Source organism: Leuresthes tenuis, unplaced genomic scaffold (assembly GCF_036924035.1).
Source record: "Leuresthes tenuis unplaced genomic scaffold, fLeuTen1.0.hap1 SCAF_3, whole genome shotgun sequence".
Lineage (NCBI taxonomy): Eukaryota > Metazoa > Chordata > Actinopteri > Atheriniformes > Atherinopsidae > Leuresthes > Leuresthes tenuis.
In genome coordinates this window covers 2,038,187-2,058,779 of record NW_027325357.1, presented here as the reverse complement: position 1 = coordinate 2,058,779, position 20,593 = coordinate 2,038,187, and the positions used below count along the sequence as shown (strand labels likewise).

General features: G+C 50.8%; 2 protein-coding genes across 2 annotated transcripts; both read right to left on the bottom strand.

Annotated features, from left to right (window-relative positions):
- Window positions 1-412: 412 nt before the first annotated feature.
- LOC140302874 (RNA-binding protein 39-like) lies at window positions 413-13,630 on the bottom strand. The gene is made up of 15 exons (XM_072381392.1): window positions 13,501-13,630; window positions 10,041-10,095; window positions 7,518-7,567; window positions 5,975-6,151; window positions 5,687-5,734; window positions 5,457-5,574; window positions 4,037-4,189; window positions 3,615-3,761; window positions 3,466-3,531; window positions 3,187-3,391; window positions 1,619-1,705; window positions 1,421-1,526; window positions 1,143-1,248; window positions 966-1,044; window positions 413-875 (listed from the first exon to the last, which is right to left on the bottom strand). Exons 2-15 carry the CDS (start codon window positions 10,089-10,091, stop codon window positions 772-774), a joined length of 1,497 nt encoding a protein of 498 aa, XP_072237493.1. The 5' UTR covers window positions 10,092-10,095; window positions 13,501-13,630; the 3' UTR covers window positions 413-771.
- A 468-nt stretch (window positions 13,631-14,098) lies between these two features.
- On the bottom strand, window positions 14,099-20,380 carry tsen2 (TSEN2 tRNA splicing endonuclease subunit). Its single transcript, XM_072381391.1, has 12 exons — window positions 20,043-20,380; window positions 19,123-19,189; window positions 18,995-19,034; window positions 18,670-18,876; window positions 18,403-18,568; window positions 17,748-17,822; window positions 16,936-16,986; window positions 16,708-16,852; window positions 16,353-16,389; window positions 16,130-16,241; window positions 15,963-16,052; window positions 14,099-14,761 (listed from the first exon to the last, which is right to left on the bottom strand). The coding sequence occupies exons 1-12, from the start codon at window positions 20,211-20,213 to the stop codon at window positions 14,702-14,704; spliced, it is 1,221 nt and encodes a 406-aa protein (XP_072237492.1). The 5' UTR covers window positions 20,214-20,380; the 3' UTR covers window positions 14,099-14,701.
- Between the last annotated feature and the right edge of the window lie 213 nt (window positions 20,381-20,593).

The window sequence follows — 20,593 nt, the reverse complement described above, 5'->3', positions numbered from 1 at the left end:
CTCAGCCCCAGCTGGTCCAGGCAGATGGACCCTTCCTGGTTCTGGTTCTGATGGAGGTTTCTTCCTGTTAAAAGGGAGTTTTTTCTCTCCACAGGAGGATTGGATCAAAGAGAAGTTTCAGTGTAATCTGTTGGCTACTTTTCTCATTGGCGCTGTATGAATTGGACTAATTTGGAATTTAAATAACTGGATTTGACCGGATTCTGATTCTGTTACAATGAATTGGATTGAATCTTTGAAGTGCCCTGAGATGACATTTGTTGTAATTTGGCACTTTATAAATAAAGCTGAATTTAACCTCGAGGAAACACCGAACTCAGCTGAACCCAAAAGAACCGGTTCCGAGACCCCAAGCTTCCAGCCAATCAGGAGGCAGCGTTCTGCCAAAGGAAGGAGACGCAGCCGCTCCCAGTGACATGAAAATAAATTTAATCAATAAATTTACAAAATCAAATCTGGTTTAGAAAAACAGTTAAATACAAACCAACCAATCAGCTGACACAGCTCATGACCCTGCCCCCCTCACAGCTCACAGAGCCAATCATTGGACAGTATTCAGGGGTGGGTGGGGCCATGTGGAGACCCCGCCCAGAAAATATCATGAGAACAAGAAAACAGGAAGTAAAGGGTGTGGGTCACATGACCAGGTGACCCTCTGCAGACCTGATAAACTACAGTGAAACAGACTTGTGTCGACCAATAGCAGGAGAGGATGTAAACGAGGGGCGGGCTCTAATGTTCGATGTCCAATCACAGGGCAGAGCTGCCGAGTCACCGTCGCGGGGGCGGCGCCACCAGCTGTGTGGCGGTGGCAGACTCGGGGAACAGGTTGTGGTAGGTGGGCAGAGGGACATATGCCGCCGTGATCATTTTACCTGAAACACAGGTGAGACACGGTCAGAGCTGCTCTCCGATTGGTCCACAGCACGCAACACAGCAGTCACATGACAGATAGCGCGACTTACCGCCAAAGAACCTTCCGTGGAGGGCGTTGACTGCGGCCATGGCGGCTGGGATCGACGGACACTTGACGTAAACGTTTCCCTGAAAGAGAGCATAGGTCAGAGATCCTCTACGCTGACAGGACGTCTCACTACACACCGCTCTGTCAGGGCGTGATGTCATCAGCAGAGGAGGCGTACCTCAGGCGAGTTTTTATCCACGTAGATATGGACGACCCCTCCGTGTTTGTTGCACTCGTCGATGACGTCATGTTGGATGTCCACCTCCCACCCGGGAGCGTCCTCGCTGAAATAAAGTGAAACCGCATTAGACAGATACGCCCCCGTCCAACCCCTGCAGCACCTTTTCACCGCAGCCACACGCCATGAACCGATTTGGTTAACGTGGGCTTCATTAGTCCGTCCAACTGGACCGGTCCTCGTCCCAGCGTTCCTGACGCACACAGGTGAGGGTTTACCTGTTGGGGTTGAACATGTTGGACAGCTGGAAGCAGTGAGTGGCGAGCGGCTGAGATGGAAGATTCATAGCGCCAGAGTTCATGTTGAGCCCCGGATTCATGGCAGCTGGAACACGGGTAACAGGACAGTAGGTCAGCTGATGCACACCTGAGGGTCACCTGTTCACATGTCTGTCTGATGATGATGATGCATGTTACCTGACACTGCTGCCATGGCTCCGATGGCGATGGCGCCGCTCATCTGTAGCGCCTGCTGAGCTGCAGGAGGGATCTGCAGACCGGTACCTGAACACATACAGCAGGTTACAGACTCTCTGAAAAGCCTCCAGCTGATCCAAAACCCTGCAGCCAGAGTTCTGATGAGATCTAACAGCAGAGATCATGTTTCTCCAGTTTTAGCTTCTCTTCATTGGCTCCCTGTTAGATTCAGAATAGAATCTAAGATTCTTCTCCTCACATATAAAGCTCTTAATGACCGAGCTCCATCACATCTTAAAGATCTCACAGTTGGATATTTCCCCAACAGAGCACTTTGCTCTCAGGCTGCAGGTTTCCTTGTGGTTCCCAGAGTTTCTAAAAGCAGAATGGGAGGCAGAGCCTTCAGTTATCAGGCCCCTAAAAGCAGAATGGGAGGCAGAGCCTTCAGTTATCAGGCCCCTAAAAGCAGAATGGGAGGCAGAGCCTTCAGTTATCAGGCCCCTAAAAGCAGAATGGGAGGCAGAGCCTTCAGTTATCAGGCCCCTAAAAGCAGAATGGGAGGCAGAGCCTTCAATTATCAGGCCCCTAAAAGCAGAATGGGAGGCAGAGCCTTCAGTTATCAGGCCCCTAAAAGCAGAATGGGAGGCAGAGCCTTCAGTTATCAGGCCCCTCTCTGTGGAACCAGCTGCCAGTTTGGCTTCAGGAAGCAGACACCCTCTCTACCTTTAAGATCAGGCTGAAACTTTCCTTTCTGATAAAGCTTATAGTTAGGGATGGCTCAGGTGAGCCTGAAACATCCCATAGTTCTGCTGCTATAGGCCCAGCCTGCTGGGGGAGCTCATCTGTCACACCTTTCCTCACTTTGCTCTCTTTCCCCCCCCCCCGTTTAATTTCTCAAATGATTTTATGTCCATGTGACATTATTGTGGTTATTAACTTGTGTTTCCCTGTTCCAGCAGGTATCCTTTGAATGGTGTTATGGTGTTTTTCCCCCCTCTTTTCCCTCTTTTCTGTCTTCTCAAACCCCAGCTGGTCGAGGCGGATGGACACCCTTCCTGGTTCTGGTTCTGCCAGAGGTTTCTTCCTGGTTCTGGTTCTGCCAGAGGTTTCTTCCTGGTTCTGCCAGAGGTTTCTTCCCGAGTCTGGTTCTGTCAGAGGTTTCTTCCTGGTTCTGGTTCTGTCAGAGGTTTCTTCCTGGTTCTGGTTCTGCCAGAGGTTTCTTCCTGTTAAAGGGAGTCGTTCCTTTCCACAGTCCCTCAGGCTCAAGACGGGAGATTGGACTGAAGACAAGTTTCGGTCCAATCCGTTGGTTTCCTTAGCTCGGATATTATTTTTGAATTGGCTCCATATGAATTAATTGGATTATTTTTAAATTAATTAATTGGTTTTCATTGGATTATGATTACAATGAATTGAATTCCAATTGGCTTGACTATATTACTTAAGTGCCTTGAGATGACAATTGTTGTAATCTGGCGCTTTATAAATAAAACTGAATTGAATTGAACTGAATTGAATTGAATTGAAGGCTGGTCACGGACACGAGCTGTGGGGGGGCGTGGCCTCACCTTCAGCCAGCCGGGCCATCAGCTGCAGGCGGCCCGTGGTTCCCAGGTCGATGCCGGTGCGTTCGAGCTCGTCGTTGTCCAGGAAGGACGACGCCATGGACGGGTCGGTCCGCTCCGTCACATGACCCACCTTCATGGGTTGACCCGCCAGCTCGAAGCCGTTCAGCTGCTCCAGAGCTTTCTTAGCGCACTCAGCATCTGCAAACTGACATCACCACACATGTGACACCCGACTGAACCAATCAGAGCGATGCATGACTGCGATGATGCGGCGCTCACAGTGATGAAGCCGTAGCCTTTGGAGCGCCCCGTCTCGCTGTCCATCATCAGCTGGATGCTTTCGATCTGACAGACACACACAAACAGGCCGTCAGACGTCAGAGTGCCTTCACCTGCACGTGCATGCACGTACGTGCACGGTGCCTCACCCGTCCGAACGGCTCAAAGATTCCTCGCAGCATCTCCTCTGTGATGTTGAAGTGCAGCGAGCCGACGTAGAGCCTCATGGGTCCTGATGCTCCCTTCTGCAGGTTGTTGGCTGCTGCAGCTGCAGCTGCTGCTCTGTTCTTCTCTGCCTGCACATGCACACGCACGTGCACACACACACACACACACACACACACACACACACACATTAGTGTCTCAAACATTAAACCTGATTTTTACACCAAAACGTTGGAGGTCAGAAAACAAACAAAACCGTGGTAAGTCTGAGGTAAACTGGCGGTTAAAACAGCTCTAAGCCGCCACTTCCTTCTTAACGAGCTGCGGTGAGTTTAAAGGTCATCACGGCCTCAGAGAGAAGCTGTTTTTAGGCGTTTTAAAGGTCCCGAACACGAGAGGAACGCACCTGGGACGCCTGAACAATGATGGGAACTCCCAGCAGCCTTTGCCCCGTCAGCCCGATGGCCAGAGGAACCGAGCTGGCCTCCACGAACTCGATGTAGGCGATTCCCTTCGACCTGCGAGAGTTCCTGTCAGAGATCATCCTCACGTCCCGAACCTGCGGGGGGAGCACAGCAGCTGTCACCACGGCAACCAACAACCCAAAACATCAACAACGCAGCCATTAATGAATGATTAGGAACTCTGGCGGACAGATTTTAATTTTTAATCGACCAAACAACCTGAACGGTTCCTATACTCTGATTGGTCGGCTGGGACAGCTTACAGCAGGGGGGTCAAACTCAAACATACAGAGTGGGCCAAAAGTTTAAACTGAACCAAGTTTGAACAAATGAACCTTTTAATATGGAACCCAACAAGTTTAGATTTAACAATGAATACTGAACAAGGCTTATATAACTTTAAAGTCCAGGGGTGCAAAACTGCTAATAATAATAATAAAAACATATCAATGGCATATTAAATTAAATTAAAATAAAATTTAATGCCTCCTTTGTGTTTGCAGCCTTCTGATTTATGTCAAAAATTAGCTTCTTACACAGGCTAATAAATGTGAAAATAAAATAACATAAACCTCTTTTCATCTCCTTTACTTTCTGGCTCCTTTGAGCTGAGTCCAGGTCCTTATATTTGTCCTGGTGTTTCGTTTCATAGTGTCGTCTAATATTATATCCTTAGTTACCCCTTAGTTACCCCTTAGTTACCCCTTAGTTACCCCTTAGTTACTCCTTAGTTACTCCTTAGTTACTCCTTAGTTACTCCTTAGTTACTGACGCGTTGGCTCCACAAACAAGACAAACGGGTCCATCTTTTACATAAACAGATATTCTGTCTCCCACCTGTCCAGAAAAGTTCTATTTTCTTCCCTTCTTTTGGCCATTTTTTGGTAGGTAACAGTGACAGCTGTGGTTTGAGGTCGAAGTGTGGTCTGGGGGAGAGGCGGGGGGCACAAGAAGACCGCTAGCATAGATGCTACTGACACAGAGGAGGGGGTGTATCTGCCTCTGTCCTTGTTGCCAAAACAACAGCAGAGCATTATGGGATTTGTAGTATAAGCGGTGAATGCGCTGCCGCCGTATAATACTGGCGGGCAGCTCTAATATTTATTTGAAATTGCCTCGCGGGCCAAATATAATTACACTGCGGGCCAGAGTTTGACACCTATGGTTTACAGAGAAGACTCTTGAATGTCTGAGTGCAAGTGAACGCAGCAGCAGATTTTATCTGAGGTGCAGGACCCAGAACCAGCGGATCACCGGGGTTACTGACAGTAATCAGAGCACCAACAGAAGGATTTTACTGTGCAAGTGTTGGCTACTTCCTGGTCAGGTGACCCAGCAGAGGTCAGAGGTCAGAGGGCGTACCTTCCCCACTGCAGAGAAGAACTCCTCCAGGTCTCGTGGTCGGATTCGGGCCGCCAGCTGCATGCAGAACACGGTGCGAGCATCTCGCTCCTCTGGAGTCAAGTTGTCTATCGGCAGCCTGCACAACAACAACAACAACAACAGGGTGTAAACAACAACAACAGCATGATGATGTAACCAGCAAGCGCACACTCAGAGGACTGCGATGCGTTCAGGCCCAGAAGCCTCACCTGATCGGACTCTTCTCCTTCCTCACGGGACTCTTGGACCACCGGCGGCTGGAAGATAAACAGACAGTCAGCTTCAGATTGCTCACCTCTCCTCCTTCTTCTTCTTCTTCTTCTTCTTCCTGAGGACTTGTCTCCAGCTGTGAAGCTCTGACTCACCTGAACAGATTTGTTTCTAATGTTCCCCGTTTACTTTGAGAACCAGACCCCAACACTTCCCCTTTGTTTTCCCACTACATTCTGCAGCCTCCAGGAGCTTCTGCTGTGAGAGGCAACAGGAAGTGAACTCACTGCTTGTGGTGGTCCTTGTGGTGGTCCTTGTAGCGGCCGCCACGCTCCCGGCTGTGGTGGCGCTCTCGGCTGCGACTCCTTCGTTTCTCTCTGCTGCGGCTGCGTTTGCGCTCTCGACTCCGGCTCCTCTTGTGCTCCCGGCTGCGGCTGCGCTTCCTGTCGCGGCTGCGCCTCTTCCTGCCACACGGAGAAAGGTTCAGAGTCAGGATGCTCAAGCATCGGGCTGCAGGAAAAGAACCACCTCAGAACCACCTCAGAACCACCTCAGAACTGACCAACAGAACCGTTTGGCTGAAGGAGGAGGTGAGACAGGTGAGACAGACAGAGAGGTGAGACAGAGGCAGGTGAGACAGACAGGTGATACAGACAGAGAGGTGAGGCAGAGGCAGGTGAGACACAGAGAGGTGAGACAGAGACAGGTGAGGCAGAGACAGGTGAGAGAGACAGGTGAGGCAGAGACAGGTGAGACACAGAGAGGTGAGACAGAGACAGGTGAGGCAGAGACAGGTGAGAGAGACAGGTGAGGCAGAGACAGGTGAGGCAGAGACAGGTGAGGCAGACAGATTAGACACAGAAGTGAGACAGAGACAGATTAGACACAGAAGGGTGAGACAGACAGTTTAGACAGACAGATTAGACACAGAAAGGTGAGACAGACAGTTTAGACACAGAGAGGTGAGACAGACAGTTTAGACAGACAGATTAGACACAGACAGGTGAGACAGATTTGACACAGAGGTGAGACAGATTAGACAGAGAGGTGAGACAGAGGCAGGTGAGACAGACAGATTAGACAGACAGATTAGACACAGACAGGTGAGACAGATTAGACACAGACAGGTGAGACAGACAGATTAGACACAGAAGTGAGACAGACAGATTAGACACAGAAAGGTGAGACAGACAGATTAGACACAGAAAGGTGAGACAGACAGATTAGACAGACAGATTAGACACAGACAGGTGAGACAGACAGTTTAGACACAGAAGGGTGAGACAGACAGTTTAGACAGACAGATTAGACACAGAAAGGTGAGACAGACAGTTTAGACACAGAGAGGTGAGACAGACAGTTTAGACAGACAGATTAGACACAGACAGGTGAGACAGATTTGACACAGAGGTGAGACAGATTAGACAGAGAGGTGAGACAGAGGCAGGTGAGACAGACAGATTAGACAGACAGATTAGACACAGACAGGTGAGACAGATTAGACACAGAGAGGTGAGACAGACAGATTTGACAGAGGTGAGACAGATTAGACAGAGAGGTGAGACAGAGGCAGGTGAGACAGTTTAGACACAGAGGCAGGTGAGACAGACAGATTAAACACAGAGAGGTGAGACAGACAGATTAAACACAGACAGGTGAGACAGAGGCAGGTGAGACAGACAGGTTAAACACAGACAGGTGAGACAGACAGTTTAGACACAGACAGATTAGACAGAGAGGTGAGACAGAGACAGGTGAGACAGACAGATTAACACAGACAGGTGAGACAGAGACAGGTGAGACAGACAGATTAAACACAGACAGGTGTACCTCTTGGAGCGCTCGTCCTGCCCGTTGGGGCTCAGGTTCTTGGCGTCCTCCTAAGCAGGTCGACAGAGAACAGCATGAGGAGGCAGACGCAACATTCGGGGGGGGGGGGGGGGGGGGGGCAGAGAGAATATGAACACAGTTAAAGAACATTCAAATAGGCTGTTCTGTGGGGGGTCAGAGGTCAGTCTCTCTGTCTGAGGGGGTGGGGTCAGACGTCGGTCTCTTTTTGGGGGGGGTCCAGTCCTTCAGTTCCTGGGGCTCATCTGAAGGAGGCAGGAGCGACCAGAACCAAGGGCGAGCCCTCCATACTGGACCTGTCATGCTGTGATGTCACAGCCCGACGCTTCCTGCAGAGATGCTCAAACAAACGTGACGTTTCACTCTGTCCTCATCTCTGAAGGCAGCGAGCCGGCTCCACACGGACTCCGTGTACCTACCGGTAAGCCCCGCCCACTCCCACCTGCTTTGTGGGTTGACCTCAGATCAGAACCAATCAGATCGGACCAGAATCCGATCAGTGAGCCTTCAGTCCCTCCTCACTGCGATTAACCATCAATCTCTCTGACTAACTAACTCGTCACCTCCCAGAATCCTCTGCTCTTCCTCAAAAGGAGTGGGGGAGGGATGGGGGGGTAGTTTAGGGTGACCCAGGGACCCAGTCATGTTGCCATGGGGACCACAGAACAGCAAAGCATGATGGGGCTTTTTACTACCTTGGTGTCTGATCACAGTGGCATTCAGGGGAGTAGAGGTGAGAAATCGTTAGGCAAGTCTACAAAGAGAGATAGATGTTCGTTTATTCATGACAGTCTGAAGATGCTGAGCCACCATCATCATCATCGTGTGTCAGCCCGACTCTGCTGCTCCCCCACACGTGAACAAACACCTGAAACACAGACACATGGGACCTTTTCTTTGTTTTTATCTCTGCGTTCTGATCAGTTGAAGTCAGTTTGCACTCATGATGTCACTTTAAAAGGGGAATTCAGGTGTTTTTAAACCTTATTTCTGGCATGAAATACGTTCATCTACTCACCGAGAACAGTTTGGTGAAAGTCGGCGTCCTTCGGAAGATATTTAGATAACTGGAGATCCATATAACGGAGTGAACGGGGCTTAGAGGATGCAGCCTCTAAATAAGACATTATCTGTCTTTATTTCACCAATACTTTAAGAAGAATGAATGAATGAACGTGTGCTATAGCTCTGTTAGCTCATAGCTGCTGTTATGTGGCTACTTGCAGCTATAGGAGAGCTAACGGAGGGATTTCTACACAGGCACTCTACTGGGACCACTTCATCCACACGCCCCCCTGCAGCACAGTTTATTCACTCCGTGCTCTGTGGCAGTCGGCTAACTGCCGAACGTGAATGAATGAACGTGTGCTATAGCTCTGTTAGCTCATAGCTGCTATGTTGCTGTTATTCGCGGCTATCGGGGGGCTTATAGAGGACTTTCTACCCTACAGCACAGCTCATTCACTCCAGTAAGAACGTCCATCTTACTCAAAGTCTTCGTTCACGTTGTCAAAATCTGATAAATATCCTGCCATGTTGCACAAAACTATCAGCAGCAAACTCTGTGTGAAGTTAGCCGACTGTCACAGAGCACGGAGTGAATAAACTGTGCTGCAGGGGGACGTGTGGATGAAGTGGTCCCAGTAGAGTGCCTGTGTAGAAATCCCTCCGTTAGCTCTCCTATAGCTGCAAGTAGCCACATAATATGGATCTTGAGGAATCTAAATATCTTCCGAAGGACGCCGACTTTCGTAGATGAACGTATTTCATGCCAGAAATACGGTCCAGGTTTAAAAATACCGGAGTTCCCCTTTAAGGCCGCAGCCTGCAGGTTTCAGGATTAAATGGTGATTAAATTTTCTTCGAACAGAAACTGAATTTGTTTCTTTATTTTCATAACTTACACATACAGGTGGAGACTGTACCAACGCCATGACAGAGATGGTACTGACCGGCCCGGCCCGGTTCTTCTATGCTTTGTGCTCCTTTACAGATTAGGGGCTGGAAAAAATATCACGATTTTTTACTGTGATTTTCTTACCATTTTACAAGCTCCTGAGTTGTCCAATCAAACTGATTCCCTTAGTAAAAACAGCCCTAAAAGAAAAAACTTTAGGCAAAAGAACATTTCTCAACAGGTTTTATTCAGTTTGTGCAATTTTGTCAACTTCTGCTAAGTTGGTTTAGACTGTTCTGCCTGCCTTTACTTTAATTTAAAAAGGTAAATAACTCCATCAGAAAAGGCAGCCGACATCCAAAGAAGAGCTTTGGGATGTCCTTCAAGAAGCCTGGAGAACTATTCCTGAAGACTCCTTAAAGAAAGGACAGAAAGCTTGTCTCAGGCTGGATAAAGGAGGATAAAGGAGCTCAGACCACAAAGAAACATGGCCTAACGAGCCCGGCTGAAGAACCTTTTCACGGTTCTGTAGGTCCAGTTCAGCTGAATGAGGAGCAACAGAGTCCGGCTGACAGTCTGAGGTAAACAGAGAACAAAACAACATTCACCTTCCTGTAGGGAGCCTCCAGCATCGCCTCGATGTCCAGGTCATCCGCCATGGTGCTGCGAACACAGAGAGGTGTCAGAGTTTCTGATAAAACCAAATGTAAGACATGACAGTAAACAGTTAGCAGGTCCTGAGCTGCCTGTAGGCGAAGCCTAACGGCAGCCACCTGTAGGCGAAGCCTAACGGCAGCCACCTGTAGGCGAAGCCCAACGGCAGCCACCTGTAGGCGAAGCCCAACGGCAGCCACCTGTAGGCGAAGCCCAACGGCGGCCACCTGTAGGTGAAGCCCAACGGCGGCCACCTGTAGGTGAAGCCCAACGGCAGCCACCTGTAGGCGAAGCCTAACCGCAGCCACCTGTAGGCGAAGCCCAACGGCAGCCACCTGTAGGCGAAGCCTAACGGCAGCCACCTGTAGGCGAAGCCCAACGGCAGCCACCTGTAGGCGAAGCCCAACGGCAGCCACCTGTAGGCAAAGCCTAACGGCAGCCACCTGTAGGCGAAGCCTAACGGCGGCCACCTGTAGGCGAAGCCCAACTGCAGCCACCTGTGGGTGAAGCCTAACGGCAGCCACCTGTAGGTGAAGCTCAACGGCAGCCACCTGTAGGTGAAGCCCAACACCGGCCACCTGTGGGTGAAGCCCAACGGCAGCCACCTGTAGGCGAAGCCTAACGGCAGCCACCTGTAGGCGAAGCCTAACGGCAGCCACCTGTAGGCAAAGCCCAACGGCGGCCACCTGTAGGCGAAGCCCAACTGCAGCCACCTGTGGGTGAAGCCTAACGGCAGCCACCTGTAGGCAAAGCCCAACGGCAGCCACCTGTAGGCGAAGCCCAACGGCAGCCACCTGTAGGCGAAGCCTAACGGCAGCCACCTGTAGGCGAAGCCTAACGGCAGCCACCTGTAGGCAAAGCCCAACGGCAGCCACCTGTAGGCGAAGCCTAACGGCGGCCACCTGTAGGCGAAGCCCAACGGCAGCCACCTGTAGGCGAAGCCCAACTGCAGCCACCTGTAGGCGAAGCCCAACGGCAGCCACCTGTAGGCGAAGCCTAACGGCGGCCACCTGTAGGCGAAGCCCAACGGCGGCCACCTGTAGGCGAAGCCCAACGGCAGCCACCTGTAGGCGAAGCCCAACGGCAGCCACCTGTAGGCGAAGCCTAACACCAGCCACCTGTAGGTGAAGCCCAACTGCAGCCACCTGTAGGTGAAGCCTAACACCAGCCACCTGTAGGTGAAGCCCAACGGCAGCCACCTGTAGGTGAAGCCTAACACCAGCCACCTGTAGGTGAAGCCCAACGGCAGCCACCTGTAGGTGAAGCCTAACACCAGCCACCTGTAGGTGAAGCCCAACGGCAGCCACCTGTAGGCGAAGCCTAACACCAGCCACCTGTAGGTGAAGCCCAACTGCAGCCACCTGTAGGTGAAGCCTAACACCAGCCACCTGTAGGTGAAGCCCAACGGCAGCCACCTGTAGGTGAAGCCTAACACCAGCCACCTGTAGGTGAAGCCCAACGGCAGCCACCTGTAGGTGAAGCCTAACACCAGCCACCTGTAGGTGAAGCCCAACGGCAGCCACCTGTAGGCGAAGCCTAACACCAGCCACCTGTAGGTGAAGCCCAACTGCAGCCACCTGTAGGCGAAGCCTAACACCAGCCACCTGTAGGTGAAGCCCAACTGCAGCCACCTGTAGGTGAAGCCTAACACCAGCCACCTGTAGGTGAAGCCCAACGGCAGCCACCTGTAGGTGAAGCCTAACACCAGCCACCTGTAGGTGAAGCCCAACGGCAGCCACCTGTAGGCGAAGCCTAACACCAGCCACCTGTAGGTGAAGCCCAACGGCAGCCACCTGTAGGTGAAGCCCAACGGCAGCCACCTGTAGGTGAAGCCTAACACCAGCCACCTGTAGGTGAAGCCCAACTGCAGCCACCTGTAGGTGAAGCCTAACACCAGCCACCTGTAGGCGAAGCCCAACGGCAGCCACCTGTAGGCGAAGCCTAACAGCAGCCACCTGTAGGTGAAGCCCAACGGCAGCCACCTGTAGGTGAAGCCTAACACCAGCCACCTGTAGGTGAAGCCCAACTGCAGCCACCTGTAGGTGAAGCCTAACACCAGCCACCTGTAGGCGAAGCCCAACGGCGGCCACCTGTAGGCGAAGCCCAACGGCGGCCACCTGTAGGTGAAGCCCAACGGCAGCCACCTGTAGGTGAAGCCTAACACCAGCCACCTGTAGGCGAAGCCCAACACCAGCCACCTGTAGGCGAAGCCCAACGGCGGCCACCTGTAGGCGAAGACCAACGGCAGCCGCCTGTAGGCGAAGCCCAACGGCAGCCACCTGTAGGCGAAGCCCAACGGCAGCCACCTGTAGGCGAAGCCCAACGGCAGCCACCTGTAGGCGAAGCCCAACGGCAGCCACCTGTAGGCGAAGCCCAACGGCAGCCGCCTGTAGGCGAAGCCCAACGGCAGCCGCCTGTAGGCGAAGCCCAACGGCAGCCACCTGTAGGCGAAGCCCAACGGCAGCCACCTGTAGGCGAAGCCCAACGGCGGCCGTCTGTAGGTGAAGCCCAACGGCAGCCACCTGTAGGCGAAGCCCAACGGCAGCCACCTGTAGGCGAAGCCCAACGGCGGCCGTCTGTAGGCGAAGCCCAACGGCGGCCGTCTGTAGGCGAAGCCCAACGGCGGCCGTCTGTAGGCGAAGCCCAACGGATGTGGGGTGCAGGTCGATCAGAGTGATCACCTGTTGTAACACGATCAATAGGCAGACTGAGCTGGTCGAACATCTGCAGAGGAAACATCTGGACGTCACATCCAGGACTTTCAGCATTTCATGACATATTAACCCAAACTTCTTCAAACTGTTTCAAATGTCCAGTTCGGCTGAACTGCTCTGAGGATGGAGGCCGAACATCACCTCACGGAAGCCCTGAAGGTCCAGAACAGTGTAAATAACATGGCTGCGAGCTGGGGAGCAGGTCACTGAACCAAAGGACGGTGATTTATTGGATCTGTGAAACTTGTTCTGTGGGGTTTTGGAGGGAAAAACTACATTTGGATCAATAAACGTAACAGACCATTGTTTAGCTCAGAACCAGGATCGGTCTCCCGCTCGGAAATGTTCAGTTCACAGATTATGGGTTTGAGTTTTACAGACAGGTTCGGAGGGCCTGAAGCATCAGAACTTTTCTCTGACAGTTTACAGGCACTGGTTCACACTACAGAACATTTCGGAGTTCTGCGTAGGTAGCGAGACTCGGGACCTGACCGCAGCTTGGAGTCACATTAGCCGCACAGCCTCGGTGTCACAGTGACACGTGTGTCCGGGGTGAGCGCGCTCTCAGCCGGATGAGAAGCCCCAGGCCTCCGCAGCTAGCAGCTAACAGCTAGCCTTCCAGGCCTCGACGTTTTCCAGCTCCAAACAGAACTTTATCTGGCCGATTGGTTGGACAGCGGTTACAAAAGGGGAGTTTTACCTGGGAACACAGCGGCTCGGTGGGGAAGAATCTGCTCACGGTCGTTCTGTCCGATTCACGGAAGTTCCGGGCTTCGCACGTAGCCGGTCCTCGCTTTAAATGGCGAACACTGAGGATCAGTGTTATCGCGAGATCTTGGAACAGCGAGATCAAAACACAGCTTTGGAAGTTGAGCGCGATCAGGTGATTTATCATAGATCGGTTGATACGGTAATCAATAAGTATTTTTAAACTTCTTGAAAACACGGTTTGGATTAATAGGATGTCTTAAAGACGCATTCAAGTGCAGCAGTGAAAGTTTTAGTGTTTTTATTATTCCGGCTGCGGTTTTATTACCGGAGAACCTCATTTGTGTCATCTGGTTCTAACTGGTTCTGGAAGAACAGTGACGATGTTGTTTCGTATGTAGGAACATTTTGAGTGAAATTAATGAAAAATTACAGCATTCTCTCTGAAAGAAATTAGATAATTCTGTTCCATGTTCACGTGTTTTTTATCCAGCTGTGCTGAGATAGATGAAAATCAAAATGACAAAAGCAGCAACAACACAATTCACTTCTTCTTTCTTTTTTATTGATTGAAATGATAACTTAGTCATATTCTCACCATGTTTGATCAGCCTGCATGAAACAGCAAACATACGGAGTGAAAAGAGATTTTTTTGTTGTCTTTGTGGTCTTGTACAGTTTTTTAAATCTTTGCCTCTCTCCATCAAATTTCCACCAAAGTAGTGTTCAGAAGGAGACAGAAGAGGTCAGTTTTCTGACTTTTTCGCTGACCTCTGAACCTTTCAGTCACCCACAGCTGCAGACAGGGTCAATCAGAGGAAAGAAAACGGACAAACTGAAAAACAATGACAGCGTTTGCTTTGATGACTGAAACTAACCGAAGGAACATGAGCTGACAACAGAAACGCTGATTCATTCTTCAGTGACTCAGCAAGGTTTGCGATTCTCAGGAGGTGAGTCCCGTTTCCTGTCCTTGCAGAGGGGGAGGAGCCAAACACACTAACGGTCCGGATGAAGAGCTAATGGACAACTGCAGGACCAGATTTACAGCTCATTTACGGCTCATCCTCATCCTGCTCAGAGCTGAAGAAGCCTCTGGATCCAAGTAGCACAGTCCACATCTGTCTTCTTTCTGATTGGCTCCCACCAGTCTCTCTGTGACATCACGGCAAATCAGCTTCTCTTTCAGCCAATCAGATGTCATCCTGCTCAGCTCGCTCTCTGGAGGAAACCCACCTGTTGACAATCACTTCCTGAGGAGACACAAAACTTCATGAGCAAACTTCCATCAATCCACCAGCCGAGCAGATCAGCTCAGTCTGGCTTCCAGGACCGCCTTCTTTCACCTTCGTATTATTGTTAAAATCAGGAACATCCTGTCTCAGAGCAGAGAAACTGCTCCATGCATCTGTTCCTTCAGGACTGAACTACTGTAATTCTTTATTATTGGGCTGTCCCACAGATTCTCTGAAAAGCCTCCAGCTGATCCAAAACCCTGCAGCCAGAGTTCTGCTGAGAACTAACAGCAGAGATCATGTTTCTCCAGTTTTAGCTTCTCTTCATTGGCTTCCTGTTAGATTCAGAATAGAATTTAAGATTCTTCTCCTCACATATAAAGCTCTTAATGACCGAGCTCCATCACATCTTAAAGATCTCACAGTTGGATGTTTCCCCAACAGAGCACTTTGCTCTCAGGCTGCAGGTTTCCTTGTGGTTCCCAGAGTTTCTAAAAGCAGAATGGGAGGCAGAGCCTTCAGTTATCAGGCCCCTAAAAGCAGAATGGGAGGCAGAGCCTTCAGTTATCAGGCCCCTAAAAGCAGAATGGGAGGCAGAGCCTTCAGTTATCAGGCCCCTAAAAGCAGAATGGGAGGCAGAGCCTTCAGTTATCAGGCCCCTAAAAGCAGAATGGGAGGCAGAGCCTTCAGTTATCAGGCCCCTAAAAGCAGAATGGGAGGCAGAGCCTTCAGTTATCAGGCCCCTAAAAGCAGAATGGGAGGCAGAGCCTTCAGTTATCAGGCCCCTAAAAGCAGAATGGGAGGCAGAGCCTTCAGTTATCAGGCCCCTAAAAGCAGAATGGGAGGCAGAGCCTTCAGTTATCAGGCCCCTAAAAGCAGAATGGGAGGCAGAGCCTTCAGTTATCAGGCCCTTAAAAGCAGAATGGGAGGCAGAGCCTTCAGTTATCAGGCCCCTCTCTGTGGAACCAGCTGCCAGTTTGGCTTCAGGAAGCAGACACCCTCTCTACCTTTTAAGATCAGGTAAATGTGATCCATGACTTTGGTGTGCTTCAACCTCATCAGTAACAGAGGAGTCGGTTCACTCTGAAAGCAACAGGAAGTAGCTGCTCTGCTGTTGTTCTGGTCTGAAGTGAGCAGACCTTCTGGGTTCTGGTTATTGTGTTGAATGTTAAAAGTGTGACTTCACAGATCACATGACCAGCTCAGGAGGAGGAGTTACCTGAACCTTCAGCCTGCTGAGGCACACAGGTGAGTCCAGCTCTGCCTCTGATAGGTCGGCTGGGTAGATGATGTAACACAGCATCAGCTCCTGTCAGATAAACACGTTTCACCATCAGAGACTCAGCAGCAGCAGCGTTTGATAGGAATCAACTGACACGCCGTTACCTTTGAGACGTTAGCCGTGATCCTGCTGAGAGCAGCCAAAGAGCGCCATGAAAACGGACGCAACGTGGAGCCCCTAAACGCCTCGTCAGTCCGCTCGATTACCACAGAGTAACTATGGGAAGAGGACAGGGTCAATCTGAGGAGGTGTCAGAGCGTTCCAAACATTCAGACTGCGAGGAAGTACTGCGACACGTGACATCAGCGTGATGATGGTGTGCGTTACCTGGCGTGGTAGAAAGGTGGTCCTTTCCTGTACAGCACTGCAAACCGACAAAACATCAAAAAATGCTTTTGAATCTGGGACTGAAGACCCCGCCCCACAAATACGAGCCACGCCCAGTCACACACGACCCAACAAGATAATCAGATCCAAACTCTGACTAACGGGCCGGACCTGATCAGAATCTGACCCACTTTTATGGTCTAATTATTAACCTGAACCAGAACTCTCAGCAGGCTGTGAAAACACCCTGGATTCAACACGGCGTAGCGTCTGCTTGGCATTCTGCAGCAGCTCAGCTAACCGGGTCACATGTTTACAGTAGCCTCCACCTGACAGGTGTGTTCGTGTGTCTTACTGAGATCAACGCCGTACTTGGCTCCACCCCCTCCTTTAGGGACCCACCCCCTGCTGCGGAAGTGATGATACGCTGCATACGAGCTGATGAAGTCAGGATGCAGTGACCGGAGCTTCCTCCACAGCTGGATGACTGACAGGGGCTCCTGACCAATCACAGGACAGAAAAGGGATGAGGTCACTTTCTGATTCCACAGATCGACAAGACAGGCTGCAGACGGACAGTTACCTGGTGCAGGTAGACAGACAGGCAGCCCAGGCTGTAGACCAGGAAGAATGCCTGTTGGTGCAGAAACACAGGTGAGCTGACAGGTGAGGTGACAGGTGAGCTGACAGGTGAGGTGACAGGTGAGCAGACAGGTGAGCTGACAGGTGAGCTGACAGGTGAGCAGACAGGTGAGCTGACAGGTGAGCTGACAGGTGAGCAGACAGGTGAGCTGACAGGTGAGCTGACAGGTGAGCACACAGGTGAGCAGACAGGTGAGCAGACAGGTGAGCAGACAGGTGAGCAGACAGGTGAGCTGACAGGTGAGCTGACAGGTGAGCTGACAGGTGAGCTGACAGGTGAGCACACAGGTGAGCAGACAGGTGAGCTGACAGGTGAGCTGACAGGTGAGCAGACAGGTGAGCAGACAGGTGAGCTGACAGGTGACCTGACAGATGAGCTGACAGGTGACCTGACAGGTGAGCTGACAGGTGAGCTGACAGGTGAGCTGACAGGTGAGCAGACAGGTGAGCTGACAGGTGAGCTGACAGGTGAGCTGACAGGTGAGCTGACAGATGAGCACACAGGTGAGCAGACAGGTGAGCTGACAGGTGAGCAGACAGGTGAGCTGACAGGTGACCTGACAGGTGAGCTGACAGGTGACCTGACAGGTGAGCTGACAGGTGAGCTGACAGGTGAGCAGACAGGTGAGCTGACAGGTGACCTGACAGGTGAGCTGACAGGTGACCTGACAGGTGAGCTGACAGGTGAGCAGACAGGTGAGCTGACAGGTGAGCTGACAGGTGAGCAGACAGGTGAGCAGACAGGTGTGTTACCTCCTCCAGACTGAGCTGCAGGTACTCTGTGAGTGACAGGGGACTCCGCCTGACCTCCCTGACTCCGCCTCCATCCTGCAGAAACACGTAAACAACATGTCAACAGCAACACATAAACTGCAACAGGTAAATTACAACATGTAAACAACAACATAAACAACAGCTGGTAATAAACATGTAAACAACTGTAATGCAAAAACTACAACAATATCGAAACAGCAACATGTAAACAACAACTTATAAAATACAACATGTAAACAACAACACAAATTACAAAGCTATCTAAACAACATGTAAATTACAACATGTAAACGACAACATGTAATCAACAGCATGTAAACAAAAACACAAACAACAGCTGGTAATAAACATGTAAACAACTGTAATGCAAAAACTACAACACTATCGAAACAGCAACATGTAAACAACAACTTATAAAATACAACATGTAAACAACAACACAAATTACAAAGCTATCTAAACAACATGTAAATTACAACATGTAAACAACAACATGTCATCAACAGCATGTAAACAAAAACATAAACAACAGTATCTAAACAACAACTGGTAATAAACATGTAAACAACAACATGTAAACAACAACACAAATTACAAAGATATCTAAACAACACAGCCTCAGATGAGGACTCACCTCACTTTCAGAGACCACCAAAACGAAACCAGGACCTGGAACTAAAGGTTCAGGTTCTGGTTCAGAGTCAGAGGCTGAATCAGAACCAGAATCAGGGCTGGAGTCAGAGTCCTGGTCAGAGCCAGGATCAGGATCGTGTTCAGGGTTCTGGTCCTGTGGATCCGACCTGAATGATGACAGAAGTGATTTCAGGTCTGTGACAGCTGATAATCAGCTGATCTCTGAGACTACCGGACCTTCAATAAGATCAGAAATGAAGGTTTCTACCTGCAGCTTCTCTTTGCCTCTGGCTCCGCCTCTGACTCCACCCCCTCCATTCTGTTGTGCTCCGCCTCCACGCCTCCTCCCATCTCCCTCCTCACATCCTCCAAGTCCACTGCCTGAGTCAGTCTGAGCACGGTTTGATTGGCAGCCTCTTCATCCAATCCCTGAGCAGAGAGGGCTGCCTCGGCCCACCTGAGCAGCTCCTTGTACCTGTGGCGGAGTAGGATGTGATGTCATCACAACAAACAAAAAGTTTAAGGGGAGCCAGAACAAAGTGGGTCGACAGCAAAGGAACCAGTGAAAACAGACAGGAAGTGACATCACTGACCTGGGCGGAGAGACGACAGGGAGGAACAAGCCTTCGTGTTCTGTAACAGAAAGAGACCAGCTGACTGCAGTGAGCTGCTCTGATAGGATCAGACTGACGATGATGTCATTCTGCAGGTGTAAACTCACGCTCCCATTTGTCTGAGATGCTGTGGTCGGGTCTGGCTCTGGACAGAACGCCTTTCCCAAAGTAACCCTGAAAGAGAAAATACGGTTCAGGCCGTGAGACTAAACTCAGGGCAAACAGACGGCCGCAGCTACCGTCCAATCAGCAGTCAGGTCGGGTGGGGGTCAGAGTGACCTGGATCAGAGTCCCTTTGAGCTCACCTGAGGTTCAGATCTGCATCTCTTACCTGATGTTTCACCAGGGCAACTGATGCTGGACACCTCACCTGTCCCACAGCTCAGGTCTGAACAAGCTGAGCTGACCAATCAGAATCATTGACAGCAACACAGCAGCTGAGACAAAATCCCTCTCAACCAGATCAGGCTGAAACTTTCCTTTCTGATAAAGCTTATAGTTAGGGATGGCTCAGGTGAACTTGAAACATCCCATAGTTCTGCTGCTATAGGCCCAGCCTGCTGGGGGAGCTCCCATGATGCACCTCTCCTCCCTCTGACATCATTGCTGTCATTAACTTGTGTTTCTCTCTCTCAGCAGGTATCTCTGGCCTGGTGTTACGCTGCTTGTTGTCCCCTCTTTCCTGTCCTCTCAGCCCCAGCTGGTCCAGGCAGATGGACCCTTCCTGGTTCTGGTTCTGATGGAGGTTTCTTCCTGTTAAAAGGGAGTTTTTTCTCTCCACAGTCGCCTCGTGCAGCTCAGGACGGGGATTGGATCAGAGAGAAGTTAAGAAGCTAAGAAACTTTATTGCTTCTGTATAATTGGACTAATTTGGAATTTCATGAATTTGATTGGTTGTATTACAATAAATTGGTTTGGACCAGACCAGGTGATGTTTCCAGCCTCTGTTGCCATGGTGATACACATCTGGACCTGACTGAGATCCAGCTCCACTGTTTGGTTCTATATTAAGCTGACCGGGTCAGACCTGGTTGTGGACCTTCAGGATGTGGTCCGGATGCCTGACCAGCACGTGCTGGTTGATAAGTTCCGCCCGGTAGTGGTTCCGCTCCTCCGGGATCCGGGTCACCGGCAACGGACCCTCAAACGCCTCCTGAACCCGTGTGCGCCGCCGGGGAGGCCGGAAGTCCGCCTGCATGCTGCTGGTACCGGTACCGACCTGGTCCGGGTCAGACCTGGATCTAGACGGAAGCTAACTGTTAGCACAGCTGATCACCGTGTAGCTAACCTGGCAGCTTCACGTGCGTCTGTGGGTTTGTTTTGAGGTTGGACGCTGTGGTGTCACCAGATATCTGTCCGACTGGAAACACAGGCCATCTCCGGCTGTTCCTCCTCCCGGCAGGGTCTCCTTCTCCTTCTCCTCCTCCTCCTTCTCCTCCTCCTCCTCCTCCTCCTCCTCCTCCTCCTCCTTCTCCTCATAAAAATATACCAAAAGACCGCAGTTTGTCGATTCTGTGCAGAGTTTGTTGTATTTCTATAAGAAGGTCTGGTCTGCTGTCTGAATGATTATTCTGTAAA